Source organism: Echinops telfairi, unplaced genomic scaffold (assembly GCF_000313985.2).
Source record: "Echinops telfairi isolate 266 unplaced genomic scaffold, ASM31398v2 ScPeMD7_7469;HRSCAF=8507_1, whole genome shotgun sequence".
Lineage (NCBI taxonomy): Eukaryota > Metazoa > Chordata > Mammalia > Afrosoricida > Tenrecidae > Echinops > Echinops telfairi.
This window is the reverse complement of record NW_022111373.1, coordinates 50,397,964-50,411,070: the sequence shown is the minus strand read 5'-3', so window position 1 is coordinate 50,411,070 and position 13,107 is coordinate 50,397,964. Positions and strand designations below refer to the sequence as shown.

General features: G+C 46.5%; 2 protein-coding genes across 3 annotated transcripts in view; one reads left to right on the top strand and one right to left on the bottom strand.

Moving 5' to 3' along the window:
* Window positions 1–7,836, top strand: part of CAST (calpastatin) — a 138,677-nt gene extending 130,841 nt beyond the window's left edge. The window contains exons 27-31 of the mRNA XM_045285140.1: window positions 350–394; window positions 2,852–2,944; window positions 3,636–3,707; window positions 5,140–5,205; window positions 5,856–7,836. Coding sequence (XP_045141075.1) covers window positions 350–394; window positions 2,852–2,944; window positions 3,636–3,707; window positions 5,140–5,190 — 261 coding nt within the window. The 3' untranslated portion in view covers window positions 5,191–5,205; window positions 5,856–7,836. The remainder of the gene's footprint in view (window positions 1–349; window positions 395–2,851; window positions 2,945–3,635; window positions 3,708–5,139; window positions 5,206–5,855) is intronic.
* Window positions 7,837–7,900: 64 nt separating this feature from the next.
* ERAP1 (endoplasmic reticulum aminopeptidase 1) overlaps window positions 7,901–13,107 on the bottom strand; it is a 49,197-nt gene continuing 43,990 nt past the window's right edge. For both annotated transcript variants that reach the window (XM_045285139.1, XM_030888998.2), the window contains exon 19: window positions 7,901–9,439. In XM_045285139.1, the coding sequence (XP_045141074.1) occupies window positions 9,284–9,439 (156 nt within the window). In that variant the 3' untranslated portion in view covers window positions 7,901–9,283. The remainder of the gene's footprint in view (window positions 9,440–13,107) is intronic.

Below are 13,107 nucleotides of genomic sequence, written 5' to 3'. Positions count from 1 at the left end.
GTTTGTTTGTTTTGTTTTTGCAGAGGGAGGCAGTGGGTGGGCAACATATTAAGTAGAATTATAATGCATGATAGCAAACACTACCTAAATAGTGTTTCTTTCCATTCCGGCATCAAACTGTATTATATTTTCCATAAGGCAATTGAAATGCTTATCAGAGTAATAATTAAGCAAAACTGGCCACATAGTAGTTAATTGGGCAGCCAGGTTTATCAATTACTGAAATTCTGTACTCTATTTTATTGAAGTTGAATCACTGGATATCAGGCCTACAAATACTGACCGCACCCAAGCAAACTTTGTACAGAGATCTAGGTTTAACCAATGGTCTGTCTTGGCTTTTTTTAAGGGCAAACCAGGGAAGCCATCGAAAAAAAAATCAAAGGAGGCAAAGGTAAATACAGTAGTAGCATACTTTGATTTAAAAAAAAAATTGTAACTATTGCTTTATTTGGTATTAACATAAAAGATATTGAGTGCTTATCCTGTGCTTGGCACTATATCAATGTATGCATTTTTGAGAGATTAAAAAAGGGGAGTGGATGTGTGTATGTATAATTTATCTAATTTAGTCCTCACGAAACTTTGATAAGAAAGGCAGAACGGGGGCCGGCCCCAGTCCCAACTATGTAGACCCCCCCTTCACCCCCACCCACCACCACACACAGAAGAATGTACTTCAGAGGACAGCAATGGGGACTACAGCTTGGGGAGAGAGGCGAGTTGGATTAGAGCACACGGGAGAAATGGAGAGGGAGGAGAGGACATCTGGCCCACCAAGCCCCGAGGATGATGTTCCTGCTTGGAGTAGACAACCCACGGGGAGGACCATAGGGCCAACCCCACCAGGGGACACTGCATCCCTCACTGAACCATGACTCTGTGGGAGACAGCACTGGAGACACAGTGCAGGAGTAGTGCATGGTCTGGTCCAATCACGCGGGGCGAGGCACTGAGGGCATGCAGCAGAGCAGTAGGGGGAGCAGAGTGATGAAACCCCTGGGGGAATACCCAAAATAGACTTTGGAGGCAGAGTGTGGCACCCCATCAGACTTGAATGGAAAACACTCATAAAGGCCAACAAACAGACCTGAACTGGCTTTCTTTTTTTTGTTATTTTATGTTTGTTTTTTGTTGTTATTATTTTGTTGGTCTTGGCTTCCTTTGTTGTTTTCTTTGGCTTTGCCTGGTTTTTGCACTTATTAATGTATCTGCATGTCCATCTAGATAAGATAGGTGGGATAAATAATTCGGAGATGAAAAGAATGGGACCAATGGTTCCACGGGGATATGGGAGAAGGGGAGGTGGGAGAAAGGAAGGAGGGGAAGGGCAGAACCAACCCAGGGACAAGGGAACAACAAGTGAACTAAATTCAATGGAAGGAAGGTCATAGGATGCCTAGTGGGGCTTAATCAAGGGCAATGTAGCAGTGAGGAATTACTAAACCCGAATGAACGCTGAACATGATGGTGGGACAAGAGGAAAGTAAAAGGAAATAGAGGAAAGAACCAGGAAGAAAAGGACATTTATAGAGGTCTAAATGCAGGCATGTACATGTGTAAATATATATATGAGAGGGGAATGTCCTCATATCTATATGTTAAGAATTAAGGTTAAAGATGGACATTGGGCCCTGACTCAAGTACTCCTTTAACGTAAGAACACTTTGTTCTAACAATCTGGCCTTCTGTGATGCTCACCTTCCCAACACAATCACTGAAGACAAAGCGGGTGCATAAGCAAATATGGCGAAGAAAGCTGATGCTGCTCAGTTATCAAAAGATATAGCGTCTGGGGTCTTAAAGGCTTGAAGATAAAAAAGTGGCCATCTAGCTCTGAAGCATCAAAGCCCACATGGAAAAGCACACCAGCCTGTGTGATCATGAGGTGTCGATGGGATCAGGTATCAGGCATCTAAGACCCAGAACAAAGCCATACCCAAGGTGAATTGGAGTGTGTGTGTGTGTGGGGGGGGAGGCATGGAGTGGAGACCCAATGCCCATCTATAGGCAATTGGACATCCCCTCACAGAGGGGTCACAAGGAAGAGATGAGCCAGTCAGGATGCAGTATAGCACCGATGAAACACACAACTTTACTCTAGTTCTTTGGTGCTTCCTTCACCCCACTATCATGACCTCAATTCTTCCTTGCAAATCAGATTAGACCAGAGCATGCACCTCTACAGACAAGAGCCTGCAACGCAGGGAATCCAGGATAGATAAACCCCTCAGGGCCAACAATGAGAGTAGAGGTACTAGGAGGATTAGGGGAGGGTGGGGGGAGAAAAGGGGAATTGATCACAAGGATCAATCTAGAACCCTCCCAGGAGGACAAATAACAGAAAAGGGGGTGAGGGGCAACCGAGGACAATGTAAGATATGGAAATAATAATCTATAACTTATCAAGGGTTTGTGAGGGAGGGCTGGTGGGGGAAGTAGGGGAAAGAAATGGGGAATTGATATCAGGGGCTCAAGTGGAAAGAGGATGCTTTGAAAATGATGATGGCGGCCTATGTGCAAATGTACTTGACACACTGGATGAATGTATGGATTGTGAGAAGAGATGTAAGAGCCCCCAGTGAAAGTATTTTAAAGAAAGGCAGAACCATATTCCAGATTAGAAAACTACGGCTCAACGAAAGCTATGTAGCTGGTATAAAATAGGAGAACTCAAGTCTCTGAAGATGCTCATGTTTCATTAGTTTTTTGAAAGGCCTCTTTGTTAGGAAAAGGATATTGTCAAGTTTTTTTGACAAAATAAGCATCTTTTATTTTCAGTCATGTCAGGAAATGCCCGCACTGTATTTCGCCTATTTGTCACTGGTAATAATTTATTTTAATGGTTCAGAAACCTGCAGATGACCAAGACCCCATTGACGCCCTCTCCAAAGAACTGGACAGCTGCCCCTCGACTGCAGACACCTCAAAGAAAGCAGCAAAGGTGCGATGCTTTTCTCTATGGGCGTTTCTAAACGTGTGGGCACCCACGTAATCTATAAGCTACAGCATGAACAGAGAACCTGAATCTAGAGGAAGGGAAAATGGCCTTCAATTCTACGACTTCCAGATACCGTTATATTTGGTGCATTCCTTTTTCATATGTATGTTTTCACAGGTGTATTTATTTATAGCCCATACATAAGGATATTAAGGAAGCCCAGTGACACACACTGGAGTCCTAGTAGCCTATTGATTACACATTGGGCTGCTAACCACAAGGTCAGCAGTTTGAAACCACCAGCTACTTCTAGGGAGAAAGATGAGGCTTTCTACTCTCATAAGCAGTGGCAGTCTTGGTAGCTCACAGGACCAGTTCTACCCTATCCTATAGAGTCGTCCCCAGAGGGATGGGCCGTTTTGGTGAGCAGCACACGGCCTGGAGGAACCGCGCAGCATACAAGTTGGTGGGGGCATCAGCGTGACCCACGTCACAACACATCTCCCTCCTCTTTATCCCTCTTACCTCCTGCCTTCATTCAGCACTGTTCAAAAGTATCTTGACAAAACACCCACATTATATTGAATGGGACTGGGCATCTCCAGGCTACTGGATTCGTTTGAATGCAGCCCCGGGGTTAATTGCTGGATGGATGGATGATGGCAGTAGCCTCATTGCGTTTCTTCTGCTTCAGGACAAAGGCAAGAAGACTGATTCTGGCAGCAGAGCACCCAAGAGTGGGGGTAAATCAAAGGAGTCAGAAAAGGTACCTAAACACACATTCATTCAGCAAGTATGCTGTGTGAGTGGTAGCCTACTGGAACCTGTTATGACCAAACAATTGTTAAGCACTATTTTCTAGCATGTCTTGCTAAAGAAACGGAATTTATAAGGCTTTTTTTGTAAAGTAACTGGTGCTTTTAGATATTTAAACAAATGCTCCTAAGCGGTTTCATCTTGCCCGTCTCCCCTGCTTTGGCATGTGTTGTTGCCACGTGCCATCGAGTCGGTCCGACCCACACGGACGCTGGACACCAGAACAAAACAATGCCCGGCTCTGCGCCGTCCTCGCCATTATTCCAGTGCTTGGGCCCATGGCGGCAGCCACTGTGCCACTCCATCTTGTTAAGGGCCTTCCTCTTTCCACTGCCCTTCCATTTCACCCAGCACGATGTCCTTCTCCAGGCCCTGGTCTCTCCTGACAGCGTAGCTAAAGCATGTCAGGCGAAGTCTCGCCACCTTTGCCTCTACGGAGCACTCTGGCCATACTTCTTCCAAAACAGCCTGGTTCTCTGGCGGTCCGTGTTAGTTTCAGTATTCTCCAGCTCCCAGTTCCCATGCATTGAGTCTTCCTGGGCCTTCCTCAGTCCGTGTCCAGTGTTCAGAGCATGTCGTGTATATGAGTCTTGGAATAGGGAAGTAGTAGATAGAAATCACTGGGGAGAGTGATCCAGCATTTCTGCACTAGCGTATTGATGAGACAGCATGCAGGTGGGAGAACGGACTCTTGTAGATGTTAATGCAGCACAGCAATGGGTAGCTTCCTTCCACTAACATTACTAACATCAGCTGTGGTCAGGAACACATGCTGGATTGTGCAATTTCCTAAGTCCCTTCCAGTTCCAAGAACGTATGATGCAAAGGACTGTGGCGATGGATCCCCTAGTGCATTGAGAAATTAAAGGTGTAACTTTTAGCAAATAGTCTGGTTGCATTAGAAATAAGATCGTCAGACCCTCTTGTGTAAGATACGAGACAGGGTTTGTACTGACATATCGCTCACACCACTGCGTGCACTGGACAGCTGCTTATAATGTCACTTTACAAGTATGAGGCTAGCCCAGTAACAACATAGAGAAAGCAGGAAAACTGAAGCCCGCAAGGACCAGAAAGAGATGCCTGGAGAGAACCCACACTGCCAGCTCCAGATGCTGACTCACGGCTCTGCTCTGGCGCAAAAAGCAAAAGAAAAAATTAAGTACTCAAGAGTGAGAAAATTAGGATCACTGCAAGTAACTTTTAGCTTTTAGACTGAAGAAGAAAACTCTGTGTTTGGGCCAAATGAGGACAAGGCAGGGATTTGAAGGGAACATCTTTTGCCCCTTTGATTGGGAGAACCCCTTCTAATCCATCAGTTTTTTTTAAATACTTAATTCCGAAAAGAGCAAACTGACTGTGGGCTTTGTTTCCCCGTTCAGGCAAAGGAGGAAGCTTCCAAGCCAAAAGCGGATGAAAGAAATGCAAGTTAAAGCTCACAGTACTGGGTACGTTGCTTGTTTGTTTTTAAATAGGAGCAAATGCACCTTCCACCAACCGAGGCCTTGAAAGTGAGAGAACCAAACCCGGCCGGGGAGTAGGACTTGGTCGCGTGTCATGGCCAGGAAAGGCCCTTGCAAAATCGGTAGCGAGTCATTCTGTGGAAGCACTCCATGGGATGGCGGTGCTACAGGAATGTTTAAAAGTATTAATCTTATCTTCCAAATCCCGGGATCATGTTAGGCCAGCCTCTTAAAGAACGTAGCCCTCTGAGGCTCATCGAACCCTTGAAACCCACATGCCCCTGACAGCAGGTTATTAGGGCAAAGCAAAGGTCGCACGTTACAACCTGTAGACACTGCCCCGAATGCCGGCAGGTGGGAGCATGCGGAGAAGTACACGTTGGGGTCTGGTGGACATTCCCAGGGAATGTTTGACAGCTTTTATTCTTGTTAGTCTGGGAAAGTGGAGTACTGTGTGGGGTTCTTCTTTATGGTGATTCACCGTCCATTCTCATATCCACTTATCAGCAATTCCTTTTCACCTGTTATATCGTGGTGCTTTGGACGTATCGTACATTTATAAAGCTTGTAGCAAAAAAATAAAAAATATATACCAAAAGGTTCACTGAACTGTGGTTTCTTGTGTTTTGTTTAAGGTACCTGCACAAAAAATATTCAGCTGGTGGATGGTGACTTTTGAAGAACAAAAAGGCTTTGGCAACAGACAACTTCTTCTGGGTGGTTTCTAGTGTGTATTTGTTGAGTCTTTGGACATCTCAAACATTGGTTTGTTATTCTTTTCCAGGAAAGAAATTGAATGTGTCTGGCTAACCTGTGTTATTATACTGTGGATTGATAAACTTTGAACTTTTTAAAAATTGCCTTCAGTCCGGAGAGAAAGAGAGCTTTATATTTGTAAGAAATATATTTGATAATGTTTCTTAAAGCAATGCATACCCAAAAAAAAGCCTTTGCAAACTTTTGCACATTCTACACACAGTGCCTGTAAATCTCATTAGTATTGCACTTTTGTCTTTGTTTTAAGCATTCAGAGAACATTGCATTGAACTTTTCTCAACATACTCATTTCTCATCGCCCCTCTCCTCCAGGGCTCCCGAGTTCTGGGTGCCGTGTCTGGGTTACTGTTGAGAAGAGCGTGTACACTGGGCACGGCTCTCTGCTAGGGCGGCTCATCATAACTTCGTAGTAGAGAGCCGGGCAGACCAGTGAGCACTGCGCTCTCCCTCACCAGGGCTCAGGACTGCAGCACCTTCTAGTCAGCACAAAGCCCGCTGGGACTTGAATCAAGTCCTCCGAAGAGCGAAGTGCAGACCAGATAAGTCACTGCACAGCAGGTTCCAAGGTTAAGAAATAAAACCAAAGACGTCGGATGTCCGTATGGCTTGGGTGCTGTTGTTTCCTGCGGGATTTAGCTCTGCTTTCTGTTCTCCGCACACCGTTTGTTTAGAACCACCGCCACCTTAGTTAAGTGCATTGGGATAGCATCTGGCTGTATGGGATTTAAGGTCAACCAAAAAAAAAAAAAATCAAAAAGTTTCCATCTGTTTTTCCCCCACAGCCATTTAAGAACTAGACTCTGATATCCTCCAACTTTGAATGGTTTGTTAGCTCCTTCAGTAATGAAGTTTCTGAGCGTAACACTGATCTCATTGATGGAATTTTGATAGATATTTAATTACACCTCTAATTCCTGGTAATAAATGTGTCCAGAGAGCCTCACCTTTCTTGGCATCTATTTAAAACTTTTACTTATTAGAGCTTAGCTGACACCACAAAAAATAAGTTATGTCACCAATACTGTCTCTTGCAGGAGGGGCTAAGCACAGTAACAACTTTGCTGAGAAAGGTGGTCAAGTCTTGCTAATGCTCCCTAAAATTAGTCTAAAAACCATGCACGCCGCCCATGGGATTTGAAGCTCTGCAAGAAAGCTGTTTCTTTTTTCCACCAGAGAGAGAGAGAGAGAGGGGAGAGTCACTATTTTGTTCTGCGTCCGGGAGCTATGAGGCAGGTTTATGATAGCTAAGTGGACTTCTCAAGCACTAACAAGAAAATAAACTCTTTCTGAAGGGACTTTACCTAAGCATTTGATTTTCCCTTTGGGCAGTAAAACTGTTCGCTTTTATTTTTAAGTTTTGTTTTAACAAAAAGATTTAGATCCCTTCTACACTGTATGCTGTATATGCAAGCCCGTGGCTGAAGTGTGCCTAATTGCCGGGCATATATCGAGTTATGTTTAAGTGACACACCAAAAACCCAGAGTTAAGAAACATATTTGCAGCACTTGAATGTGCCTCCTTGTGACTGAGAAACGCCTTCGAGACTTCGGTGTTTGCTAGTAGTTATGACTTGAAGAAAGGGCAGGAGTTTAGTCAGCCGTTTTCAGCCATCTGATTGGAAGGAAATGACTGCAGGTATCTGCCCAAAGAGCGAAATCCGGTAGCTTTGTATTCCCCAAACGGGCCTGCACACAGTCGTGGCAATTCTGTATCTCTTCAGAAAGTGGACTCTGTCCCTGACAGATAGCTTCCGCAGATGGCCCAGACTAAGGATCAAGATTTTCATGTTTCAGTAATCGAGATGCAAAATACAATTAAAGCAAACTATTTTATATTAACATTTTGGCTGTGTGTGTTTTTCAGAAGGACAAAGCTGGGGATTCGAAATGATCAGTGACAATCTGTTTTGTTGTTATTTTATTTCTCAAACCAACAAATTACACTCCAAGGATGGGACTGGGAACAAGTGGATGTCCACAGGGGCCCCTTTGTCTATCAGAGCAACACACTTTGTAATAGTCTTCATCTCACATTCCTTTATCTTGGAAAATCTGCCATGTATTCAGAATAAATCTACTGTCATCAATGGGGGGGGCGGGGGTAGCTTAAGCAAACATTTTCCATTTCACCTGTTGTCATGTAATCGTCTGCTAAGGCACATCCAAGGTGCCGGCCTGGGCCAACACCCTGCCCTTTAGGATTGGGGAACTGCTCGAACGAGGGTGGAGAAGAAAAGCTTCACCGTCTTAGGTAAGCATCAGCAGTCGTCACAAGTTCAAAGGAAGAGTTTTTCCTATAACCGGAAGGGTTTGAGGGGCTTCAAAAAGCTTGTGGGAAAATCCCATGATCTTTTCACTCTATTTTTCAACAAACTCAAGCTGCCTCATACTGTGCTTTTTCAGAAGGACCGCTGAAGAAATAGCACATTCAGAACAAAACCAACCAAAGGGGCTCTCTAAAAATGTCTTTCGAGGTGTGGGCAGGGTGTAGGGGAGCCAGAAGCCTGGTAGAGGTCTGTGAAAGCCAGGCTCCCATCGCTGCACCCTCTTCTGAAGGACGAGAAGTAGCAGAAGCCAGAGACGGAGAGAGGCCGTGAGGAGGAGAGAGCCGCCCCTCCTCAGAGCCAGCCCTTCAGTGAGTCCAGCCAGAGGCACCCAGAAAAGGAGCCAGGGGAGTAAATCCTCCCTCCATCCTTATCCCCCAGCTCCAGTCTCCTCCGGGAACTCCCCCCATTGGGCATAAGGCCACAAATCCTCATGGTTTGGCCCGCCCGTCACTCTGAACTAGAGCAGGGAAGAGCGGGGAGGACAGTGGGTCTGGAGGACCAACCGGTGAGTTCAGCGCAGGCCCATGGCTGACCCCGGGGGGCTCAGTACTGCTGCTCATTCTGGGTCTCCCAGGGAGGTGGATGAAACCGCTAGCGGCAAACATTTGGTTGGCTGGGGTGTGTCGCTGGAGACGGCTGGGCCCCAGTAGAAAGAACGAGGTGGACACCGTGCTTGCTTCTGTGCTCAGGAACCCACGATCGGTGTCTGAACAAGTCTGGGCAACGCCTGAGGGGAGCGCATGGGAGCAGTCGCCCAGCAGTGAAACAACACACACCTATCGATCTGATCTCGAGGAGCCCGGGAATACTGAGTTGCAGGGAGAGTGGCTCCAGGGGGCACCAAGAAACAAATCCAAACCCAAAGCAGCCCTCAGGCCATTGCTGCTTTGAAAGCCGGTCCCATTCGGCAAGGAGTGGGGACTCTGGATCCCCGGAGCCTGTCGGAACTGAAGCGAAGGCTACAGCGCTCTCACGTTTTCATTTTGTAACCATGCTCGGATCTTTTCCAAATTCTTGTCCATCCAGCGGATGTTCTCCTCGATGATTTCAACCGCCTGTTGGGCACAGCGGAGCTGAGAACCATTGTCTTCCAGAGAGCTGAAGAATCCTCTTACCTTGTGGGGAAAAGGGAAAAGGGGTGTAAAGGTTCGCGTTAGTACATGGAGCGCATTTCAGCAATGTCAGGCTGGTTAAAAGACACTGAACGCCAGAATCCCAGCATGTGCCAGATTCCACGGAGAAGGCAGCCCAGGGGCCTGGATGTGGTTATGTTCCCGTAAACCTGAGCTCATGCTTCATGATGTCGGGCTTTGTGGAGGTTTTTTCTTGTGAGTGTCCCCCACTCCCTCTCCCCCCCACCCCAGCTCCTAGATATTCGTGGTTGCCAGACCCTCACAAACTGTTTGCCGTCTCTCTAATTAAGGTGTAATTGTGTGTGTCGAGTTCATGCATATTTGGTTCCATGTACACAGATGCAAACCTGATTTTTCTAAATTCAGAATCTAAGAAAGAATGAATCGAGGATCATCTTTGCCAAGCAAAACAGTTCCAGCCACTTAAGTGCAGCCTTTCCCCATGGGTCTGGCCTTGTGTGTGGTTAAAGAATCTGTGGGAAACGGGGCTCTTAGCAAGTTGTGGTGGTAAGACCCCAGGCCTTGCCAAAGTTTTTATCCTAATCCACAACTCATGTAATTTCCCCTCAAGATAGACTCCACAGAAATTTTCCCATGATTTTAGAGAGATAAGGGACGCCTGACTAAATCGTCGGCAATAGCTCTCTGCTTGCTTCATGCCTGGGCACCTTAGCCCCTTAAAGCTCCCATGAGGAGCAGACTGGCAGGGTGTAGCACTGAGCATGCTGGTCTGCTGCACTTCAAGGGTCCTCAACCTTTCTTCCATACAGTTCCCACAGCAGTAATTTATCGTGGGGGTGTGGGCAGGCAGGGACTCTAGGTCAAGATGTATGATGTATTCAGCACGGAGTCCAGCAACTCATTCTTTAAAAGTCCATGTCATAATCCCACTTTAAAACTTTGGGAATAGAAAGAGTTAGGAATAGGCTTTGGAGCCAATTCCAATCTTAAATGATTTTATATATAGTATGATCTTGGCCCAAGTTTTAAAGGGCTCAAAACATGCCCCCTTTTTTTTTAATCGTTTTATTAGGGGCTCGTACCACTCATCACAATCTATACATACATCAATTTTGTAAAGCACATTTGTACATTCGTTGCCGTCATCATTCTCAAAACATTTGCTCTCCATTTAAGCCCCTGGCATCAGGTCCTCATTTTTTTTTCACTTCCCTCCCTGTTCCCCTCCCTCATGAACCCTTGATAATTTATAAATTATTGTTTTGTCATGTCTTGCCCTGTCCGACGTCTCCCTTCACCCCACTTTTCTGTTGTCCGTCCCCCAGGGAGGAGGTTACATGTAGATCCTTGTGATCGGTTCCCCCTTTCCAACCCACTCTCCCTCTATGCTCCCAGTATCACCACTCACACCACTGGTCCTGAAGGGATCATCTACCCTGGATTCCCTGTGTTTCCAGTTCCTATCTGTAACAGTGTACATCCTCTGGTCTAGCCAGACTTGCAAGGTAGAATTCGGATCATGATAGTGGGTGGGGGGAGGAAGCATTTAGGAACTAGAGGAAAGTTGTATTTTTCACCGTTGCTACATCACACCCTGACTGGCTCGTCTCCTCCCCGAGACACCTCTGCAAGGGGATCTCCAGTGACCTACAAATGGGCTTTGGGTCTCCACTCTGCACTCACCCCCTCATTGACTATGGTAAGATTTTTTGTTCTGATGATGCCTTATACCTGATCCCTTTGACACCTCGTGATCGCACAGGCTGGTGTGCTTCTTCCATGTGGGCTTTGTTGCTTCTGAGCTAGATGGCCACTTGTTTACCTTCAAGCCTTTAAGACCCCAGATGCTATACCTTTTGATAGCCGGGTACCATCAGCTTTCTTCACCACATTTGCTTATTCACCCGCTTTGTCTTCAGCGGTTGTGTTGGGAAGGTGGGCATCATAGAATGCCAATTTAATAGAAGAAAGTATTCATGCATTGAGGGAGTACTGGAGTAGAGGCCCAATGTCCATCTGCTACCTTAATACTAAGCCTATAAATATATGCACATAAATCTATTTCCCCATCCTCGTATATAAATATATTTGCATATGTACATGTCTTTATCTGGACCTCTATAAATGCCCTTTGCCTCCCAGCTCTTTCCTCTATTTCCCTTGACTTTCCTCCTGTCCCACTATCATGCTCAGTCCCCACCAGGGTTTCAGCAATTCCTCTTTGTTACATTACCCTTGATCATGCCCTACTAGGCCTCCCACACCCACCTCACCACCAATTTGGATCACCTGTTGTTCCCATGTCCCTGGGTTTAACACCACTTCCTTCCCCCACCCCACTTCCCCTTCTCCCATGTCCCCCCAGAACTGTCAGTCCCGTTGTTTTCTCCTCCAGGTTGTTTATCCAGCCTCTTATTTAGACAGCCCTGCAGAGATAATAACATGCACAAAAACAAGACAGAGCAAAACCAAGCAACAATATACAACAAAATAACAACAAACCAATGACAACAAAACAAAACACAACAAGAAAGAAAAGCTTGTAGTTAGTTCAAGGACTGTTTGTTGGACTTTAGGAGTGTTTTCCAGTCCAGTCTGTTGGGGCACCATGCCCTGGCCCCAAAGTCCACCTTCAGCATTCCCTGGGGAACTCGCCACTCCATTCCCTCCAAAGCATGCCCTTTCTTTAGCAACTAAAAGCACCTGCCTGCCCTCCACTGCCCTGCCTGACTTACATTGCAGCTCCACCTACTGTTGCCTGTTTTCAGAACTCCAAATGGATTCATATTCAACTAAAAGTCACCTTGCGCACTCGCCAGTAGTCAACTCATATCAATAACTGTTAGTCAGCCAAATGATTTCATTAATCTTGGAGAAGCTAATCCTGAGAGTATCACTGAAGAAACAGACCTCCTGTACCCGAGTCGTCTTGTCTTTCCCATCTTCTTCTGCCCTGGAAGGGGAGCATCGCAACTCAGGGTTCGACTCAACCGTGCCTCCTGAGAACATTTTCTGGGCAGTCAGCGCGTGATGGTAGTGACAGAAAATCAGGGTGAGCCTACTGACTGGTTTGACCTGGAGCGAGTGCTTGAACCTTCCTGGGCTCGGTTTCCTCATTTGCCTCCAGTGCAAAGTGGTATGAGGGTGAGGGTGGGTCATGTGGGCAAAGCTGAACCCAAATCCCAGGCCTGGGCCAGGGGATCTACCACCTCCATGTGGTCCCAGATGTTCACTTTGACACTTAGGCCTTATTTCCCATGCTAGACACTGGGTGAATCAGGTAGGCTCCCTGGGAAGCTCAGCAATGAACCGGATGCTCCTCACACACTAGTGTGGAGACAGTAATCCAGGGCATGGTCGTAACAGGGGTGCCTGTGCTGCAAACAGGAAAGCAAGCCTCAGCTCACCAAAAAGGCTGGTAGTTTTGTTCCTGGGGTGCCTCCAGAGAAAGGTCTAGCAGTCGAATCCCCCACCCAGCCGCTGAAGAAGCTATGTTCTGCTCAAACACAGGGCGGCTCCGTGCCTCCCTGGTCTGGGGGATGGCAGGGCTCTTTCTTTTTCTCTGACAGTAATGGGGGTGGGATTTGATCTGGGGTCTCGGGAGAATACAATGAGCCTTCGTGTTCATTGCTAGGGGAAGAGCAAGCAGGCAGAGGGAAGACAAGGCGCGGAGGCTGAGACCAGAGGGT